This window comes from Salmo trutta, unplaced genomic scaffold, assembly GCF_901001165.1.
Source record: "Salmo trutta unplaced genomic scaffold, fSalTru1.1, whole genome shotgun sequence".
Lineage (NCBI taxonomy): Eukaryota > Metazoa > Chordata > Actinopteri > Salmoniformes > Salmonidae > Salmo > Salmo trutta.
Genome location: NW_021822992.1, coordinates 384,381 through 406,880, shown reverse-complemented (window position 1 = coordinate 406,880; position 22,500 = coordinate 384,381). Strand labels below are relative to the sequence as shown.

Below are 22,500 nucleotides of genomic sequence, written 5' to 3'. Positions count from 1 at the left end.
CCCTCCGTCCCCTCCGTCCCGTCCCGTCCCCTCCGTCCCGTCCGTCCTGTCCCCTCCGTCCCGTCCCCTCCGTCCCCTCCGTCCCGTCCCGTCCCCCCTCCACCCATCCTGCCATCTGAAATATAACAAACCTGTTCCTAAGACGGAGTGAATTCAGTATGAGTGATTTGTTGTGCAGGAAGCGGGACCAGGCCAAGGTTGGAAGGGTCAGCTTAAATCTTGTGAGAACATGAAATCTGATGTTTTCATGGTCGTTAGAGAGGGAAGCGTGCAGGTAATTTTCTAAATGGAGGCAGTAACTGTTGTGATTTATCCTGGGCATGACACTTGTAATACTGTAATAACATCTGGCATGGTGCTGTGTGTCTGCTAGGAGGCTATAACATAAATCATAATTTACGTCCCAAATGGCACCCTATTCCCTATATAGTGCAGGTTTTTTTCCACCTGAGCCCAACAAAAGTAGTGCACGATATAGGGAATAGGGTGCAAATTTGTGACGAAGACAGACCTGCTCTTTGGGTTTATGTGCTCTCTGCTGCTTGTTGCTGCTGCATAGCATGGCTCTTTACCGTTACAACCTGACTGACTGGAGGAGACATGACCACAGTCCTTTACAGTTACAACCTGACTGACTGGAGGAGACATGACCACAGTCCTTTACAGTTACAACCTGACTGATTGGAGGAGACATGACCACAGTCCTTTACAGTTACAACCTGACTGACTGGAGGAGACATGACCACAGTCCTTTACAGTTACAACCTGACTGACTGGAGGAGACATGACCACAGTCCTTTACAGTTACAACCTGACTGACTGGAGGAGACATGACCACAGTCCTTTACAGTTACAACCTGACTGACTGGAGGAGACATGACCACAGTCCTTTACAGTTACAACCTGACTGACTGGAGGAGACATGACCACAGTCCTTTACAGTTACAACCTGACTGATTGGAGGAGACATGACCACAGTCCTTTACAGTTACAACCTGACTGATTGGAGGAGACATGACCACAGTCCTTTACAGTTACAACCTGACTGATTGGAGGAGACATGACCACAGTCCTTTACAGTTACATCCTGACTGATTGGAGGAGACATGACCACAGTCCTTTACAGTTACAACCTGACTGACTGGAGGAAACTAGATGTGACCAAAAATAACCTAAAATAGTTCTACCTGGAACCAAAAGGGTTCTTCAAAGGGTTCTACTATGAGGACAGCCTAAGTGTGTACTATATATTCGTTGGCTATGTCATAGCTACTCTATTCAACAATAAATAATAAACAATAAATAACAATCTGCAAAAATGACAAGTTAATTAGTGTTGATGGTGATTTATGAACCAAAACAGGGACAAGAAACATATGCTACATTGCCCACTAATCTGATAAAGGTAGATATCTAGTCTCCATTATGGCTCTAATCTGATAAAGGTAGATATCTGGTCTCCATTATGGCTCTAATGTAACGCCCTGGCCATAGAGAGGGGTTTTTGTTCTTTATTTTGGTTAGGCCAGGGTGTTACATTGGGTGGGCGTTCTATGTTCTTTTTCTAGGTTTTTTGTATTTCTTTGTTTTGGACCGTGTGTGGCTCCCAATCAGGCACAGCTGAAGTTCGTTGTTGTTGATTGGGAGTCACACATAAGGAGCATGTTTTTCCTTTGGGTTTTGTGGGTAATTGTATTTTGTTAGTGTGTTTTCCTAACAGAACTGTTTGCTGTCGTCTTTTGTTTATTTTTGTAGTGTTCTCTTTTTTCATTAAAACACTAATGATGAACACATCCTCCGCTGCGTATTGGTCCACCTTTTCCGACGATGACTTCTCTGTTTCATCTGACGACGAAGACAGCCGTTACAGAATTACCCACCGACAACGGACCAAGCAGCGGAGGAAGGAGAAGCGCCAGGAGAGGAGCGTTCAGGATTCGTGGACTTGGTAGGAAATCCTGGACGGGAAAGGACCATGGGCTCAAGCTGGGGATTATCGCCGCCCGCAGTGGGAGATCGAGGCGGCGAGAGCTGAGAGGCGCTGGTATGAGGAAAGGGAGCGCAGCAGACACGAGAGGCAGCCCCAAAAGGGGGCACACGGGGAGATTGGCGGAGTCAGGCGGTAGACCTGAGCCAACTCCCCGTGCTTACCGGAAGCAGCGTGGTACTGGTAAGACACCGTGTTATGCTGTGGAGCGCACGGTGTCCCCAGTGCGTGTGCATAGCCCGGTGCGTTACATACCAGCCCCCCGCAAGTGCCATGCGAGTGCAGGCATCGAGCCAGGGCGGATGGTGCCAGCTCAGCGCGTCTGGTCTCCAGTGCGCCTCCTCGGTCCAGGTTATCCTGCGCCGGCGTTGCGCACTGTGTCTCCAGAGCGCTGGGAGGGTCCAGTTCGCCCAATGCCTGCTCTCCGCCCATGCCGGGCCAAAGTGGGCATTCAGCCTGGAGTAAGCATGTCGAGCGTACATACCAGAACTCCAGTGCTCCCCCACAGCCCGGTTTATCCTGTGCCTCCTCCTCGGTCCAGGCCTCCAGTGGGTCTCCCCATCCTGGTCCGTCCTGTGCCTCCTCCTAGGACCAGGCCACCAGTGGGTCTCCCCATCCTGGTCCGTCCTGTGCCTCCTCCTAGGACCAGGCCACCAGTGGGTCTCCCCATCCTGGTCCGTCCTGTGCCTCCTCCTAGGTCCAGGCCTCCAGTGGGTCTCCCCATCCTGGTCCGTCCTGTGCCTCCTCCTAGGACCAGGCCACCAGTGGGTCTCCTCATCCTGGTCCGTCCTATGCCACCTCCCAGGACTAGGCCTCCAGTGGGTCTCACCAGTCCGGAGCCGCCAGAGCTGCCCGCCAGTCCGGAGCCGCCAGAGCTGCCCGCCAGTCCAGAGCCGCCAGAGCTGCCCGCCAGTCCGGAGCCGCCAGAGCTGCCCGCCAGTCAGGAGCCGCCAGAGCTGCCCGCCAGTCAAGGGCCGCCAGAGACGCCCGCCTGTCCGGAGCCGCCAGAGCCGCCCGGCTGTCCGGAGCCGCCAGAGCCGCCCGCCTGTCCGGAGCCGCCAGAGCCGCCCGCCTGTCCGGAGCCGCCAGAGCCGCCCGCCTGTCCGGAGCAGTCAGAACCGCCCGCCAGCCGGGCGCAACCAGGGTCGCCCGCCAGCCGGGCGCAGCCATCACCGCCAGCCGGGCGTAGCCATCGCGCGCAACCAGGGTCGCCCACCAGACCTTCAGCGCGGCCAGGTGCCCGCCAGCCGGGCGCAGCCATCGCCGCCCGCCAGCCGCCCGCCAGCCGGCCGCAGCCATCGCCGCCCGCCAACCGCCGCCCGCCAGCCGGGCGCAGCCATCGCCGCCCGCCAGCCGGGCGCAGCCAGGGTCGCCCACCAGCCAGGCGCAGCCATCCCTGTCCGCCAGCCGGGCGCAACCAGGGTCACCCACCAGCCAGGCGCAACCATCACCGCCCGCCAGCCGGGCGCAGCCATCCCTGTCCGCCAGCCGGGCGCAACCAGGGTCGCCCACCAGCCAGGCACAACCATCACCGCCCGCCAGCCGGGCGCAGTCAGGGTCGCCCACCAGACCTTCGGCGCGGCCAGGTGCGCCACCTAAGAGGGCGACACCGAGGGTGGTGCAGAGGCCATGACCCGCACCTGAGCCGCCGCCGTAGGAAGGCCCACCCGGACCCTCCCCTTCAGTGTCAGGTTTTGCGGCCGGAGTCCGCACCTTGGGGGGGGGTACTGTAACGCCCTGGCCATAGAGAGGGGTTTTTTGTTCTTTATTTTGGTTAGGCCAGGGTGTTACATTGGGTGGGCGTTCTATGTTCTTTTTCTAGGTTTTTGTATTTCTGTGTTTTTTATTTTTTTATTTTTTTATTTCACCTTTATTTAACCAGGTAGGCAAGTTGAGAACAAGTTCTCATTTACAATTGCGACCTGGCCAAGATAAAGCAAAGCAGTTCGATAACATAACATTTTGGGCCGTGTGTGGCTCCCAATCAGGCACAGCTGAAGTTCGTTGTTGTTGATTGGGAGTCACACATAAGGAGCATGTTTTTCCTTTGGGTTTTGTGGGTAATTGTATTTTGTTAGTGTGTTTTCCTAACAGAACTGTTTGCGGTCGTCTTTTGTTTATTTTTGTAGTGTTCTCTTTTTTCATTAAAACACTAATGATGAACACATCCTCCACTGCGTATTGGTCCACCTTTTCCGACGATGACTTCTCTGTTTCATCTGACGACGAAGACAGCCGTTACATCTAATCTGATAATGGTAGATATCTAGTCTCCTTTATGGCTCTAATCTGATAGTGGTAGATGTCTAGTCTCCTTTATGGCTCTAATCTGATAGTGATAGATGTCTAGTCTCCATTATGGCTCTAATCTGGTAGTGTTGTGGTAGATATCTAGTCTCCTTTATGGCTCTAATCTGGTAGTGGTAGATATCTGCTCTCCTTTATGGCTCTAATCTGGTAGTGGTAGATATCTAGTCTCCTTTATGGCTCTAATCTGATAGTGGTAGATGTCTAGTCTCCATTATGGCTCTATTCTGGTAGTGTTGTGGTAGATGTCTATTCTCCTTTATGGCTCTAATCTGACAGTGGTAGATATCTAGTCTCCTTTATGGCTCTAATCTGATAGTGGTAGATATCTAGTGTCCTTTATGGCTCTAATCTGGTAGTGGTAGATGTCTATTCTCCTTTATGGCTCTAATCTGATAGTGGTAGATATCTAGTCTCCTTTATGGCTCTAATCTGGTAGTGGTAGATGTCTATTCTCCTTTATGGCTCTAATCTGATAGTGGTAGATATCTAGTCTCCTTTATGGCTCTAATCTGATAGTGGTAGATATCTAGTCTCCTTTATGGCTGTAATCTGATAGTGGTAGATATCTAGTCTCCTTTATGGCTCTAATCTGGTAGTGTTGTGGTAGATATCTAGTCTCCTTTATGGCTCTAATCTGGTAGTGTTGTGGTAGATATCTAGTCTCCTTTATGGCTCTAATCTGGTAGTGGTAGATATCTACTCTCCTTTATGGCTCTAATCTGGTAGTGGTAGATGTCTAGTCTCCATTATGGCTCTAATCTGGTAGTGGTAGATGTCTAGTCTCCATTATGGCTCTAATCTGGTAATGTTGTGGTAGATGTCTAGTCTCCATTATGGCTCTAATCGGGTAGTGGTAGATATCTAGTCTCCATTATGGCTCTAATCTGGTAGTGTTGTGGTAGATATCTAGTCTCCTTTATGGCTATAATCTGGTAGTGTTGTGGTAGATATCTAGTCTCCATTATGGCTCTAATCTGGTAGTGGTGGACGTCTAGTCTCCATTATGGCTCTAATCTGGTAGTGGTGGATATCTAGTCTCCATTATGGCTCTAATCTGGTAGTGTTGTGGTAGATATCTAGTCTCCATTATGGCTCTAATCGGGTAGTGGTGGATATCTAGTCTCCATTATGGCTCTAATCTGGTAGTGTTGTGGTAGATATCTAGTCTGCTTTATGGCTCAGATCAGGTGCCTACATAGACATACAGCACATCATTTATGCAGACACACACACACACACACACACACACACACACACACACACACACACACACACACACACACACACACACACACACACAGAGAGAGAAGTCAGCTCAGTCAGATCCAGCTCATGCGCTCCATCAATAGCAGATTTTAATTTAGAATAGAAAATGAATCTCTTTATGCAACAAATGTTATTGCATCAAACCGAATCGTTTCTCACTAAAACATATCGTTCCTATATGGTATTTGAACCCATATATCTATGCTTATCTATGCTTATCCCTAACACATAGGGTTAAGACCTCATCCCTAACACATAGGGTTAAGACCTCATCCCTAGCACATAGGGTTAAGACCTCATCCCTAACACATAGGGTTAATACCTCATCCCTAGCACATAGGGTTAAGACCTCATCCCTAACACATAGGGTTATGACCTCATCCCTAGCACATAGGGTTAATACCTCATCCCTAACACATAGGGTTAAGACCTCATCCCTAACACATAGGGTTAAGACCTCATCCCTAACACATAGGGTTAAGACCTCATCCCTAACACATAGGGTTAATACCTCATCCCTAACACATAGGGTTAAGACCTCATCCCTAACACATAGGGTTAAGACCTCATCCCTAACACATAGGGTTAATACATCATCCCTAACACATAGGGTTAAAACCTCCTCCCTAACACATAGGGTTAAGACCTCATCCCTAACACATAGGGTTAAGACCTCATCCTAACACATAGGGTTAAGACCTCATCCTAACACATAGGGTTAAGACCTCATCCTAACACATAGGGTTAAGACCTCATCCCTAACACAAAGGGTTTAGACCTCATCCCTAACACATAGGGTTAAGACCTCATCCCTAACACATAGGGTTAAGATCTCATCCCTAACACATAGGGTTAAGACCTCATCCCTAACACATAGTGCTAAGACCTCATCCCTAACACATAGGGTTAAGACCTCATCCCTAACACAAAGGGAACGATGCTTATCCCTAACACATAGGGTTAAGACCTCATCCCTAACACATAGGCTTAAGACCTCATCCTAACACATAGGGTTAAGACCTCATCCCTAACACATAGGGCTAAGACCTCATCCCTAACACATAGGGTTAAGACCTCATCCCTAACACATAGGGTTAAGACCTCATCCCTAACACATAGGGTTAAGACCTCATCCCTAACACATAGGGTTAAGACCTCATCCCTAACACATAGGGTTAAGACCTCATCCCTAACCCATAGGGTTAAGACCTCATCCCTAGCACATAGGGTTAAGACCTCATCCCTAGCACATAGGGTTAAGACCTCATCCCTAGCACATAGGGTTAAGACCTCATCCCTAGCACATAGGGTTAAGACCTCATCCCTAACACATAGGGCTAAGACCTCATCCCTAACACATAGGGTTAAGACCTCATCCCTAACACATAGGGTTAAGACCTCATCCCTAACACATAGGGTTAAGACCTCATCCCTAGCACATAGGGTTAAGACCTCATCCCTAGCACATAGGGTTAAGACCTCATCCCTAGCACATAGGGTTAAGACCTCATCCCTAACACATAGGGTTAAGACCTCATCCCTAACACATAGGGCTAAGACCTCATCCCTAACACATAGGGTTAAGACCTCATCCCTAACACATAGGGTTAAGACCTCATCCCTAACACATAGGGTTAAGACCTCATCCCTAACACATAGGGTTAAGACCTCATCCCTAACACATAGGGTTAAGACCTCATCCCTAACACATAGGGTTAAGACCTCATCCCTAACACAGATTTAATTTACAAAAATATAGAATCTGAAATTGGGATTTTATTTTAGGAATAAGGCCTGTTTTTCTTTTGAATCCAGAAGGCGGCTAGTATCAGCTACATTTATGCCTTTACTAGACTATGGGGATATTTTATATATGAATGCTTCCGCTCAGTGTTTGAGATCAATTGACACCTTTTACCATGGCACTTTGAGATTTATTTTAAACTGCAAAACCTTTATGCACCACTGCACTTTATATACCAGGGTTGGCTGGCCTTCTCTAGTCATTCGTAGGCTCAGTCACTGGTATACTTTTATTTACAAAGCCATTTTGGGTTTACTACCGTTTTATTTGGGCATTTTTATTGTTCAGAAATGTGTTGGGTCGTCTCTTCGTTCGCTGAACTGAATTTGGTAAAAGGGCTTTTATGTTCTCTGCGCCATCGTCTTGGAACGCCTTACAAAATACTTTTAAACTGGAAGAACTCGTCCCGATTGGTATTTTTAAATGACTGATGAATGATCTTGAGACTGATTCCCTGACCTGTCAATGTTTTTAATTTGCTGTTTTTGATTTTGTTATACTCTTGTGAATTCTATGGTTTTTACTAGATTACTTGTAGTTTTTCATGTTGTTTGTCTGTAATTTTTGTAATGACTTGGTGCTGCCTATCTTGGCCAGGACACTCTTGAAAAAGAGATTTTAAATCTCAATGAGCCCTTCCTGGTTAAATAAAGGTTAAATAAAAATTTTAAAATAGGGCTAAGACCTCATCCCTAACACATAGGGTTTAGACCTCATCCCTAACACATAGGGTTAAGACCTCATCCCTAACACATAGGGTTTAGACCTCATCCCTAACACATAGGGTTAAGACCTCCTCCCTAACACATAGGGCTAAGACCTCATCCCTAACACATAGGGTTTAGACCTCATCCCTAACACATAGGGTTTAGACCTCATCCCTAACACATAGGGTTTAGACCTCATCCCTAACACATAGGGTTTAGACCTCATCCCTAACAGATAGGGTTTAGACCTCATCCCTAACACATAGGGTTTAGACCTCATCCCTAACACATAGGGTTTAGACCTCATCCCTAACACATAGGGTTTAGACCTCCTCCCTAACACATAGGGTTTAGACCTCATCCCTAACACATAGGGTTTAGACCTCATCCCTAACACATAGGGTTTAGACCTCATCCCTAACACATAGGGTTTAGACCTCATCCCTAACACATAGGGTTTAGACCTCATCCCTAACACATAGGGTTAATACCTCATCCCTAACACATAGGGTTAAGACCTCATCCCTAACACATAGGGTTTAGACCTCCTCCCTAACACATAGGGTTTAGACCTCATCCCTAACACATAGGGTTAAGACCTCCTCCCTAACACATAGGGTTAATACCTCATCCCTAACACATAGGGTTAAGACCTCATCCCTAACACATAGGGTTAAGACCTCATCCCTAACACATAGGGTTGATACCTCATCCCTAACACATAGGGTTAGACCTCATCCCTAACACATAGGGTTTAGACCTCATCCCTAACACATAGGGTTAAGACCTCCTCCCTAACACATAGGGTTAAGACCTCCTCCCTAACACATAGGGTTAATACCTCATCCCTAACACATAGGGTTAAGACCTCATCCCTAACACATAGGGTTGATACCTCATCCCTAACACATAGGGTTTAGACCTCATCCCTAACACATAGGGTTTAGACCTCATCCCTAACACATAGGGTTAAGACCTCCTCCCTAACACATAGGGTTAAGACCTCATCCCTAACACATAGGGTTTAGACCTCATCCCTAACACATAGGGTTAAGACCTCCTCCCTAACACATAGGGTTAAGACCTCATCCCTAACACATAGGGTTAAGACCTCATCCCTAACACATAGGGTTGATACCTCATCCCTAACACATAGGGTTAATACCTCCTCCCTAACACATAGGGTTTAGACCTCATCCCTAACACATAGGGTTAAGACCTCATCCCTAACACATAGGGTTAAGACCTCATCCTAACACATAGGGTTAAGACCTCATCCTAACACATAGGGTTAAGACCTCATCCCTAACACATAGGGTTGATACCTCATCCCTAACACATAGGGTTGATACCTCATCCCTAACACATAGGGTTGATACCTCATCCCTAACACATAGGCTTAAGACCTCATCCCTAACACATAGGGTTTAGACCTCATCCCTAACACATAGGGTTTAGACCTCATCCCTAACACATAGGGTTTAGACCTCATCCCTAACACATAGGGTTAATACCTCATCCCTAACACATAGGGTTAATACCTCATCCCTAACAAATAGGGTTAAGACCTCATCCCTAACACATAGGGTTAATACCTCATCCCTAACACATAGGGTTAAGACCTCATCCCTAACACATAGGGTTTAGACCTCATCCCTAACACATAGGGTTTAGACCTCATCCCTAACACATAGGGTTAAGACCTCATCCCTAACACATAGGGTTTAGACCTCATCCCTAACACATAGGGTTTAGACCTCATCCCTAACACATAGGGTTTAGACCTCATCCCTAACACATAGGGTTAAGACCTCATCCCTAACACATAGGGTTAATACCTCATCCCTAACACATAGGGTTTAGACCTCATCCCTAACACATAGGGTTAATACCTCATCCCTAACACATAGGGTTTAGACCTCATCCCTAACACATAGGGTTTAGACCTCATCCCTAACACATAGGGTTTAGACCTCATCCCTAACACATAGGGTTTAGACCTCATCCCTAACACATAGGGTTAAGACCTCATCCCTAACACATAGGGTTAAGACCTCATCCCTAACACATAGGGTTTAGACCTCATCCCTAACACATAGGGTTTAGACCTCATCCCTAACACATAGGGTTTAGACCTCATCCCTAACACATAGGGTTTAGACCTCATCCCTAACACATAGGGTTTAGACCTCATCCCTAACACATAGGGTTAAGACCTCATCCCTAACACATAGGGTTAATACCTCATCCCTAACACATAGGGTTTAGACCTCATCCCTAACACATAGGGTTTAGACCTCATCCCTAACACATAGGGTTAAGACCTCATCCCTAACACATAGGGTTTAGACCTCATCCCTAACACATAGGGTTTAGACCTCATCCCTAACACATAGGGTTTAGACCTCATCCCTAACACATAGGGTTAAGACCTCATCCCTAACACATAGGGTTTAGACCTCATCCCTAACACATAGGGTTTAGACCTCATCCCTAACACATAGGGTTAAGACCTCATCCCTAACACATAGGGTTAAGACTTCATCCCTAACACACAGGGTTAAGATTTATTGAAAATGGCCTCTTGTTTTGAGCAGTGTTTATATTCCCCCTCTGTTAAGAGGAGCTGTGGCCTATAGCACTTCTCCATCCTGCTAACCAGTCACAGTCACTTGAGCAGTTAATTAGCTAGCTGTAATTGTTGTCTCTGCCCAGAAAGGATCTTTTCCTGCTAACTCATTTAATGGGACTTTAAGTCCACCATAGTCATTATGTTCTGAAGCAGGACGTTATTCCCACACCTCAATCAATAAATGTTCGTCCCAAATGGCACCCTATTCCCTACATATATAGTGCGTTACTTTTTAACCAGAGCATCGAGGTGCTATTTAGGACGCAGTTAATGTCTTTACCACAGGAGGTTGGTGGCACCTTAATTGGGGAGGACGGGCTCGTGGTAACGGCTGTTAATGAGTGGAATGGTAGCAAACATGTTTTCAATGTGTTTGATGCCGTTTTCATTCACGTCGTTTCCAGACATTATTATGAGCTGTCCTCCCCTCACCAGCCTCCTCTGGTCTTTACAACGTAGAGAAATGAAAATATGTCACTGTGTGACACTACGGCTGGTTCCCAGAAACACTTACTAGTCGAAATGCCGACACGTTGTTTTCTGTGTTGTGTGTATGTGCTTGTGTGTGTATGTCCTTGTGTGTGTATGTGTGGTCTCCAGTCGTGCAGCCATGATGTGAGCGCGTGTGTCCTTGTGTGTGTGGTCTCTAGGATGGTCTCCATAATGTGTGTTAACTCTAGGATGGTCTCTATAATGTGTGTTAACTCTAGGATGGTCTCCATAATGTGTGTGAGGTCTCTAGGATGGTCTCCATAATGTGTGTTAACTGTAGGATGGTCTCCATAATGTGTGTGGTCTCTAGAATGGTCTCCATAATGTGTGTCTGGTCTCTAGGATGGTCTCCATAATGTGTGTTGGCTCTAGGATGGTCTCCATAATGTGTGTTGGCTCTAGGATGGTCTCCATAATGTGTGTGGTCTCTAGGATGGTCTCCATAATGTGTGTTAACTCTAGAATGGTCTCCATAATGTGTGTCTGGTCTCTAGGATGGTCTCCATAATGTGTGTTGGCTCTAGGATGGTCTCCATAATGTGTGTTGTCTCTAGGATGGTCTCCATAATGTGTGTTAACTCTAGGATGGTCTCCATAATGTGTCTGGTCTCTAGGATGGTCTCCATAATGTGTGTTGTCTCTAGGATGGTCTCCATAATGTGTGTGGTCTCTAGGATGGTCTCCATAATGTGTGAGGTCTCTAGGATGGTCTCCATAATGTGTGTCTGGTTTCTAGGATGGTCTCCATAATGTGTGTGGTCTCTAGGATGGTCTCCATAATGTGTGAGGTCTCTAGGATGGTCTCCATAATGTGTGTCTGGTCTCTAGGATGGTCTCCATAATGTGTGTGGTCTCTAGGATGGTCTCCATAATGTGTCTGGTCTCTAGGATGGTCTCCATAATGTGTGTGGTCTCTAGGATGGTCTCCATAATGTGTGTGGTCTCTAGGATGGTCTCCATAATGTGTGAGGTCTCTAGGATGGTCTCCATAATGTGTGTGGTCTCTAGGATGGTCTCCATAATGTGTGTCTGGTCTCTAGGATGGTCTCCATAATGTGTGTGGTCTCTAGGATGGTCTCCATAATGTGTGTGGTTTCTAGGATGGTCTCCATAATGTGTGCCTGGTCTCTAGGATGGTCTCCATAATGTGTATCTGGTCTCTAGGATGGTCTCCATAATGTGTCTGGTCTCTAAGATGGTCTCCATAATGTGTGAGGTCTCTAGGATGGTCTCCATAATGTGTGTCTGGTCTCTAGTATGGTCTCCATAATGTGTGTGGTCTCTAGGATGGTCTCCATAATGTGTGAGGTCTCTAGGATGGTCTCCATAATGTGTGAGGTCTCTAGGATGGTCTCCATAATGTGTGCCTGGTCTCTAGGATGGTCTCCATAATGTGTGTCTGGTCTCTAGGATGGTCTCCATAATGTGTGCCTGGTCTCTAGGATGGTCTCCATAATGTGTGCCTGGTCTCTAGGATGGTCTCCATAATGTGTCTGGTCTCTAGGATGGTCTCCATAATGTGTGAGGTCTCTAGGATGGTCTCCATAATGTGTGCCTGGTCTCTAGGATGGTCTCCATAATGTGTGAGGTCTCTAGGATGGTCTCCATAATGTGTGTGGTCTCTAGGATGGTCTCCATAATGTGTGAGGTCTCTAGGATGGTCTCCATAATGTGTGTTGTCTCTAGGATGGTCTCCATAATGTGTGTGGTCTCTAGGATGGTCTCCATAATGTGTGTGGTCTCTAGGATGGTCTCCATAATGTGTGTTAACTCTAGGATGGTCTCCATAATGTGTGAGGTCTCTAGGATGGTCTCCATAATGTGTGTGGTCTCTAGGATGGTCTCCATAATGTGTGTTAACTCTAGGATGGTCTCCATAATGTGTGAGGTCTCTAGGATGGTCTCCATAATGTGTGTTGTCTCTAGGATGGTCTCTATAATAATCCAACCTGTTTATCCCTCTCTGTCTTCTCCTCCACTCTATAATTCTCTGGCAGGTTTTGATCTGTCTCACTGCGAGGATCCCGGGGTGCCTCAGTTTGGGTTCAAAGTCAGCGACCAGGGGCACTTCGCTGGCAGTGCCATCACGTACGGCTGCGACCAAGGTTATTCCCTGCACGGAAGTGGCATACTCAAGTGCATGACCCGAGAGAGAAGAGCATGGGACAACCACCTCCCCTCATGCATAGGTAATCCTGCCCTGTCCCCCTCTTTCTCTCTCTCTCTCTCTCTCTCTCTCTCTCATCTCTCTCTCTCCTCTCTCATCTCTCTCTCTCTCTCTCTCTAATCTCTCTCCTCTATCCTCGTCTCATCATCTTCCATCTCTCTCTCCTCCCTAACTCTCCATCTCTCTCTCCATCTCTCTCTCGTTTTCTATCCATTCCCCTCTCCCTCTCTCTCCTCTCTCTCTTCTTCTCTCCTCTCTCTTCTCTCCCCTCTCTCTCTCTCTCTCTCTCTCTCTCTCTCCTCTCTCTCTCTCTCTCCTTCTCTCTCTCTCCATCTCTCTCTCCTCTCTCTCTCTCTCTCTCTCTCTCTCTCTCTCTGCATCCTTTTCTCTGGCAGCCCATATTAGTATACAGTCCAATCAGACAGTCAACATTGCTGAGCTCAGTGTTAATCCCAGGGATTTAGTCCTACATGATTTCCACGGACTGTTAGTTCCGCTTTTCATTTATTTCCATTCTCTCATGTTTTGTTCTTAATTGATCTCTTGTGAATCCTTGATGCCAGCTTTCTTCTTTTGTCTTATGCCACTGATTCTCATGTTAAGTGGTTTTGATGCCAGTTGATTATGTTAAGTGGTCTTGATGCCAGCTGATACTTCATGTTAAATGGTCTTGATGCCAGCTGATTCTTCATGTTAAATGGTCTTGATGCCAGCTGATTATGTTAAATGGTCTTGATGCCAGCTGATTCTTCATGTTAAATGGTCTTGATGCCAGCTGATTATGTTAAATGGTCTTGATGCCAGCTGATTCTTTATGTTAAGTGGTCTTGATGCCAGCTGATTATGTTAAATGGTCTCGATGCCAGTTGATTCTTTATGTTAAATGGTCTTGATGCCAGCTGATTATGTTAAATGGTCTCGATGCCAGTTGATTCTTTATGTTAAATGGTCTATATGCCAGTTGATTCTTCATGTTAAATTGTCTCGATGCCAGTTGATTCTTCATGTTAAATGGTCTTGATGCCAGCTGATTATGTTAAATGGTCGTGATGCCAGCTGATTCTTCATGTTAAATGGTCTTGATGCCAGCTGATTATGTTAAATGGTCGTGATGCCAGCTGATTATGTTAAATGGTCGTGATGCCAGCTGATTCTTCATGTTAAATGGTCTTGATGCCAGCTGATTCTTTATGTTAAGTGGTCTTGATGCCAGCTGATTCTTCATGTTAAGTGGTCTTGATGCCAGCTGATTCTTCATGTTAAGTGGTTGTGATGCCAGCTGATTCTTCATGTTAAATGGTCTTGATGCCAGCTGATTCTTCATGTTAAATGGTCTTGATGCCAGCTGATTATGTTAAATGGTCTTGATGCCAGTTGATTCTTTATGTTAAATGGTCTTGATGCCAGCTGATTATGTTAAATGGTCTCGATGCCAGTTGATTCTTTATGTTAAATGGTCTTGATGCCAGTTGATTCTTTATGTTAAATGGTCTCGATGCCAGTTGATTCTTTATGTTAAATGGTCTTGATGCCAGTTGATTCTTTATGTTAAGTGGTCTTGATGCCAGTTGATTCTTCATGTTAAATGGTCGTGAGGCCAGCTGATTCTTTACGTTAAATAGTCTCGATGCCAGCTGATTCTTTACGTTAAATAGTGTGCCAGATTTCTGCTGTATTGTAGTGTTTTATTATTTACTTCCTTTTGAGTGATGTGAAAACATTTAAATGTCTCTTTTTAGAAGCTCATTGATTAATGCATGTCTAGCCAAATCATCCATACTTGCCGTATTCCATCCTTTCTGTCAGTGAACAGTGTTACATGTGTAGATTGCTGCATTAGGTTCAATCCATGCAAGGCAAGGAGGACAAACTGCTCAAGCTATTAGCTTGAATCTAGCAGGTGTAGAGAAGCTGTGTGTTCTTCAGTGTCTTGTGCTGATAGATTATGGTAAAAATGGACATAAATATTCTGCAGGTGTAGCTACAGAATGGCTCTATAAATGCCATGGAGCTTTGGTTTCTCTATTTAACATGTATTTATTCAGGAATATTTCCTGTGAGCTACTATTGTATGCAGTGTTTTGGTTGTTAAACAGTGGCTGGCCTAAAGAGCTGGAGCTAACACTTCACTGATAGGAAGTCTTTTATCCAGCTTGAATAACAAATGGTTTTCAACAGGTACAGAGAGTTTAGTGTATATGAGAGAGAGAGAGAGAGAGAGAGAGAGAGAGAGAGAGAGAGAGAGAGAGAGAGAGAGAGAGAGAGAGAGAGAGAGAGAGAGAGAGAGAGAGAGAGAGAGAGAGAGAGAGAGAGAGAGAGAGAGAGAGAGAGAGAGAGAGAGAGAGAGAGAGAGAGAGAGAGAGAGAGAGAAGGATTCTTGTGTTTGCAGTCTTTTGGTTGTTAAACAGTGTCTGGCTTAAAGAGCTGGAGCTAACACTGTTTTGACAGGAAGTCTTTTATCCAGCTTGAATAACAAATCATTTTCAACAGGTACAGAGAGTTTATTGTATGTAAAACAGAGAGAGATAGAGCTTCAGAGAGAGAGAGAAACACGAGAGAGGGACCGCTAATTATCAAAATCCAGAAAAGAGCCGTTAAATTCTACAACCACCTAAAAGGAAGTGATTCCCAAACCTTCCACAACAAAGCCATCACCTACAGAGAGATGAACCTGGAGAAGAGTCCCCAAAGCAAGCTGGTCCTGGGGCTCTGTTCACAAACACAAACACACCCCACAGAGCCCCATGACATCAACACAATTAGACCCAACCAAATCATGAGAAAACCAAAAGATAATTACTTGACACATTGGAAGGAATTTACAAAAAAACAGAGCAAACTAGAATGCTATTTGGCCCTAAACAGAGAGAACACAGTGGCAGAATACCTGACCACTGTGACTGACCCAAATTAAGGAAAGCTTTGACTATGTACAGACTCAGTGAGCATAGCCTTGCTATTGAGAAAGGCCGCCGTAGGCAGACCTGGCTCTCAAGAGAAGAGAAGACTATGCTATGTGCCCACTGCCCACAAACTGATGTGGAAACTGAGCTGCACTTCCTAACCTCCTGCCCAATGTATGACCATATTAGAGACACATATTTCCCTCAGATTACACAGATCCTCAAAGAATTCGAAAACAAATCCAATTTTGATAAACTCCCATATCTACTGGGTGAAATACCACAGTGTTCCATCACAGCAGCAAGATGTGTGACCTGTTGCCACAAGAAAAGGTCAACCAGTGAAGAACAAACACCATTGTTAATACAACCCATATTTATGTTTATTTATTTTCCCTTCTGTACTTTAACTATTTGCACATCGTTACAACACTGTAAATAGAAATGCCTCTATTCTTTTGGAACTTCTGTGAGTGTAATGTTTACTGTACATTTTTTATTGTTTATTTCACTTTTGTTTATTATCTATTTCACTTGCTTTGGCAATGTACACATATGTTTCCCATGCCAATAAAGCCCCTTAATTTGAAATTGAGAGAGAGAGAGAGAGAGAGAGAGAGAGAGAGAGAGAGAGAGAGAGAGAGAGAGAGAGAGAGAGAGCACACAGCAAGACAGTTGATGAGATGGCTTCCTTACCGCTTCGATACCTGTCATGGTTCTGTTGTTAGATTATGTCATTTATCCAATAATGAAATGTGGATAGTTTGTCAGCGATGTTGATGATAACCAGGACAATAGCTGAGAAATTCATATGTGCAGTGGTGAGTCTCTCTCCCACAGACCAGGACCAGGCACATTTATATTTTCTGGACAGTCTTTTAAAGGTAATTAATGGCGCCATTAAGAGGCATAATTTAGGCGAAACACGTTTTGCATTTCTAAGTACTTTAGGTACTGTTGTCTACCGTACACCATTCCATTACCAGGTACAAGGAGAAAGGAGCTTTACTCCAGGCAAGGATTTACTAACTGCTAGTCATTTGTATTCAGATCTCTATTCTGTTTTTGTTTTCTCTGTGTTGAATAACTGGGAATAGTTTGATTTGAGAAGTCTGGCAGGTGTGTCTGCATGTATTTTCTTTAATACATTTTCTCTCAAGGGAAATGTTCTGTTGTTTAGATGTTGGATGTTGACAAGGTCGGATGACCTGTTAGTGACCTGTTTTTGGTGTGTGTGTGTGTGTTTCTGTGTGCGTGTGTGTGCCTGCAGCGGAGTGTGGCGGTAGGTTCAAAGGTGAGTCTACAGGGCGCATCCTGTCTCCTGGATATCCATTTCCTTACGACAACAACCTGCGCTGTACCTGGACCATCACTGTCAACTCTGGCAACATCGTCAGGTAGCTACTTCAAATATAGACTTGGAATTGAATATTATCTTCTTACCACAAAACTAATAGGCAAATTGGGGTACCCTTGTCTGGTACCATACAGAACAATTTCTAAATTAATGTATTACAAAAGAGTCCTGCTGTTGTTTCAGATAACATCATGTCAAATATTTACTTACTTTGATTATTTTATTATGATTCATAATGCACAGTACGCATCAGAGTTTCCCTTAGCCGGTAATTGCCGGCTTTTGACTGATTAAAAAAATAAATAAGAAAAGCCGATAAGTAATTGTTGCAAGCCAAATTGAGTGGGAGAAAAAAAACAATCCCATTGCAAAACATTGCTTTGTATTCATTGTTGGAAATATCAGTCGATGGAAATACATTTGACCGGCATGCTTATCGGTCTTTAGGTTAATTTGCAAAATGTGTATAATTAAATTGGGGCGTGTGTATTTTCGTTAGTCATCATGTTTCTTATTTATCACATGAGCACAGAATACAGAGCCTATTTTGAGCTGATTATCACTTGTCAGACAGCTCCAGGGGTTGCAGCTCCTCAGCTCGTTGCTCCTGGCAATATCCGACCATAGAAACGCGCAAACAGTTATTTTATAAAGACTTCCTCATATGCCATTGTAACCAACATTTCTCTCCTGTTCTATTGTTTTTTTTTTTTATAAGCGTTCTTTCATTTGTTCAGAAGTCAAAGACACAATCCTAGTCTTATTAGCAACCCATCCTAGTTGATGCATCTTTAGATCTCCCCCTCCTCTTTCTAAGTTTATAACTGAGATCTCTGTCCCATTTGAAACCGTTCACATCAGGGTGCACTGTTAAGAATGGTGTTTTTCACACGAATTATATTTTAGGAAACTGTTTGAAAGTGATGTTTTAATTGGTCAGCTTCATTACAGGAAGTTTTACACGGTCTATAAAGATGAATTACCATAATCTAAATATGATTTCTGTCATTATGAGTCCCGTGGGATGGACACCCTAATGGGTTACATGAACCAAATGATTATGGGTCAGATAATTTACTAAAAATGGCCGGTAAATTAAAATCTTCCCAGTCACCTTGTCCGGCGGCACATTTTGCATAACGAAAACCCTGGTACGCATCTCCCTTTATACCATGATATTATTATTATTATTATTATTATTTTTTAAATGGGGCATCCTTGTCTGTTACCTCACATATCAGTGCATTACAAAACATAGCCTTCTGCATTTCCAGATATTGTTAATACTTAGTCAGAACCATGTAATTAAAGATTCATAGTACACAGTTGGTGACTGCCTGTAGAGGTACTGTATGCCTGTAGCTGCCTGACTGTGGACTTGGTTTGTCTCATCGGATCCCCATCCTTCCCAACTAGCCCTCCAGTTCCTGGCACCAGTCAAATGGAGGATGTGAATAGTTTTCAGATGGTTTGTCCTGCCAGACAGAGGCGATAGAGTCAACAGAAAATGCACACAACCTCAAGCGAATACAAAATAGAATATGAAGAATTTATGATTTGAAATTGGTGTTGTCTTGGCCAAATCTGGTTTATTTCATCCGATTTAAATCCCTTCCTCCCTAAGCCTCCAGTTCCTGGCGTTCGACACGGAGGCATCTCACGACATCCTGGAGGTTTGGGACGGAGCAGCAGAAAATGAGATGTCTCTGAGGGAGGTGTCTGGCTCCCTCCTCCCCGAGGGGATTCACAGCACCCTCAACGTGGTCACCATTCAGTTCCAGACTGACTTCTACATCACCAAGTCTGGCTTCGCCATCGACTTCTCAAGTGAGTGTTTCAAGAAAATACCTGTCCGTTTCTTGAGTGACAAGAAAGAATAGCATTTATTTATTCTATTTACCTTCAACTCTGTAATAGTTGGTCTCATATGAACTGGGAAGCTAACTGATCTCATATGTCTGCTGTGTGTCTTTCAGCTGTTCTGTCATGTCATGTCTGCTGTGTGTCCTTCAGCTGTAGTATAATGTCATGGCTGCTGTGTGTCCTTCAGCTGTGTCATGTCATGTCTGCTGTGTGTCTTTCAGCTGTTGTGTAATGTCATGTCTGCTGTGTGTCCTTCAGCTGTGGTGTAATGTCATGTCTGCTGTGTGTCCTTCAGCTGTTGTGTCATGTCATGTCTGCTGTGTGTCCTTCAGCTGTTGTGTAATGTCATGGCTGCTGTGTGTCCTTCAGCTGTGTCATGTCATGTCTGCTGTGTGTCTTTCAGCTGTTGTGTAATGTCATGTCTGCTGTGTGTCTTTCAGCTGTTCTGTCATGTCATGTCTGCTGCGTGTCCTTCAGCTGTAGTATAATGTCATGGCTGCTGTGTGTCCTTCAGCTGTTGTGTAATGTCATGTCTGCTGTGTGTCCTTCAGCTGTGGTGTAATGTCATGTCTGCTGTGTGTCCTTCAGCTGTTGTATAATGTCATGTCTGCTGTGTGTCCTTCAGCTGTTGTGTCATGTCATGTCTGCTGTGTGTCCTTCAGCTGTTGTGTAATGTCATGTCTGCTGTGTGTCCTTCAGCTGTGGTGTAATGTCATGTCTGCTGTGTGTCCTTCAGCTGTTGTGTCATGTCATGTCTGCTGTGTGTCCTTCAGCTGTTGTGTAATGTCATGTCTGCTGTGTGTCCTTCAGCTGTTGTGTCATGTCATGTCTGCTGTGTGTCCTTCAGCTGTTGTGTAATGTCATGTCTGCTGTGTATCCTTCAGCTGTTGTGTAATGTCATGTCTGCTGTGTGTCCTTCAGCTGTGGTGTAATGTCATGTCTGCTGTGTGTCCTTCAGCTGTTGTGTAATGTCATGTCTGCTGTGTATCCTTCAGCTGTTGTGTAATGTCATGTCTGCTGTGTGTCCTTCAGCTGTTGTGTAATGTCATGTCTGCTGTGTATCCTTCAGCTGTTGTGTAATGTCATGTCTGCTGTGTGTCCTTCAGCTGTTGTGTAATGTCATGTCTGCTGTGTGTCCTTCAGCTGTTGTGTAATGTCATGTCTGCTGTGGGTCCTTCAGCTGTTGTATAATGTCATGTCTGCTGTGTATCTTTCAGCTGTTGTGTAATGTCATGTCTGCTGTGTATCCTTCAGCTGTTGTGTAATGTCATGTCTGCTGTGTGTCCTTCAGCTGTTGTGTCATGTCTGCTGTGTGTCCTTCAGCTGCAGTATAATGTCATGTGCTGTGTGCCTCCAGGTTCAGTGGCGACAGCCTGCAGAGATCCAGGCATGCCTATGAACGGCAGTCGTAACGGAGAGGGGAGAGAACCAGATGATACGGTGACCTTTTCCTGTGATCCAGGATATGAGCTGCAGGGAGAGAGCAAGATCACCTGCATCCAGGTGGACAACAGATACTACTGGCAGCCCAGCCCTCCCAGCTGCATAGGTGAGGATTTACTACTGTACTATACTGATCTATACTATACTGATCTATACTATACTGATCTATACTATACTACTGGCAGCCCAGCCCTCCCAGCTGCATTGGTGAGGATTTACTGCTGTACTATACTGAGCTATACTATACTGATCTATACTATACTGATCTATACTATACTACTTGCAGCCCAGCTCTCCCAGCTGCATTGGTGAGGATTTACATTAAATATAACTGGTTTATCAGCCACCCCAGCTGTATTGGTGGGGCTGTACATTAAATATAACTGGTTCATCAGCCCTCCCAGCTGTATTGGTGAGGCTGTACATTAAATATAACTGGGTTATCAGCCCTCCCAGCTGTATTGGTGGGGCTGTACATTAAATATAACTGGTTTATCAGCCCTCCCAGCTGTATTGGTGAGGCTGTACATTAAATATAACTGGGTTATCAGCCCTCCCAGCTGTATTGGTGGGGCTGTACATTAAATATAACTGGTTTATCAGCCCTCCCAGCTGTATTGGTGAGGCTGTACATTAAATATAACTGGTTTATCAGCCCTCCAAGCTGTATTGGTGGGGCTGTACATTAAATATAACTGGTTTATCAGCCCTCCCAGCTGTATTGGTGAGGCTGTACATTAAATATAACTGGGTTATCAGCCCTCCCAGCTGTATTGGTGGGGCTGTACATTAAATATAACTGGTTTATCAGCCCTCCCAGCTGTATTGGTGAGGCTGTACATGAAATATAACTGGTTTATCAGCCCTCCAAGCTGTATTGGTGGGGCTGTACATTAAATATAACTGGTTTATCAGCCCTCCCAGCTGTATTGGTGAGGCTGTACATTAAATATAACTGGTTTATCAGCCCTCCCAGCTGTATTGGTGGGGCTGTACATTAAATATAACTGTTTTATCAGCCCTCCCAATTGTATTGGTGGGGCTGTACATTAAATATAACTGGTTTATCAGCCCTCCCAGCTGTATTGGTGGGGCTGTACATTAAATATAACTGGTTTATCAGCCCTCCCAGCTGTATTGGTGGGGCTGTACATTAAATATAACTGGTTTATCAGCCCTCCCAGCTGTATTGGTGGGGCTGTACATTAAATATAACTGGTTTATCAGCCCTCCCAGCTGTATTGGTGGGGCTGTACATTAAATATAACTGATTTATCAGCCCTCCCAGCTGTATTGGTGGGGCTGTACATTAAATATAACTGGTTTATCAGCCCTCCCAGCTGTATTGGTGGGTCTGTACATTAAATATAACTGGTTTATCAGCCCTCCCAGCTGTATTGGTGGGGCTGTACATTAAATATAACTGGTTTATCAGCCCTCCCAGCTGTATTGGTGGGGCTGTACATTAAATATAACTTGTTTATCAGCCCTCCCAGCTGTATTGGTGGGGCTGTACATGAAATATAACTGGTTTATCAGCCCTCCCAGCTGTATTGGTGGGGCTGTACA

General features: G+C 45.0%; 1 protein-coding gene across 1 annotated transcript in view; it reads left to right on the top strand.

Moving 5' to 3' along the window:
- LOC115187885 (CUB and sushi domain-containing protein 3-like) overlaps nucleotides 1–22,500 on the top strand; it is a 1,475,978-nt gene that overhangs the window by 1,211,481 nt on the left and 241,997 nt on the right. Inside the window, 4 exon segments of the mRNA XM_029746934.1 lie at nucleotides 13,196–13,387; nucleotides 17,539–17,665; nucleotides 19,250–19,452; nucleotides 20,846–21,037. Of these exon segments, the coding sequence (XP_029602794.1) occupies nucleotides 13,196–13,387; nucleotides 17,539–17,665; nucleotides 19,250–19,452; nucleotides 20,846–21,037 (714 nt within the window).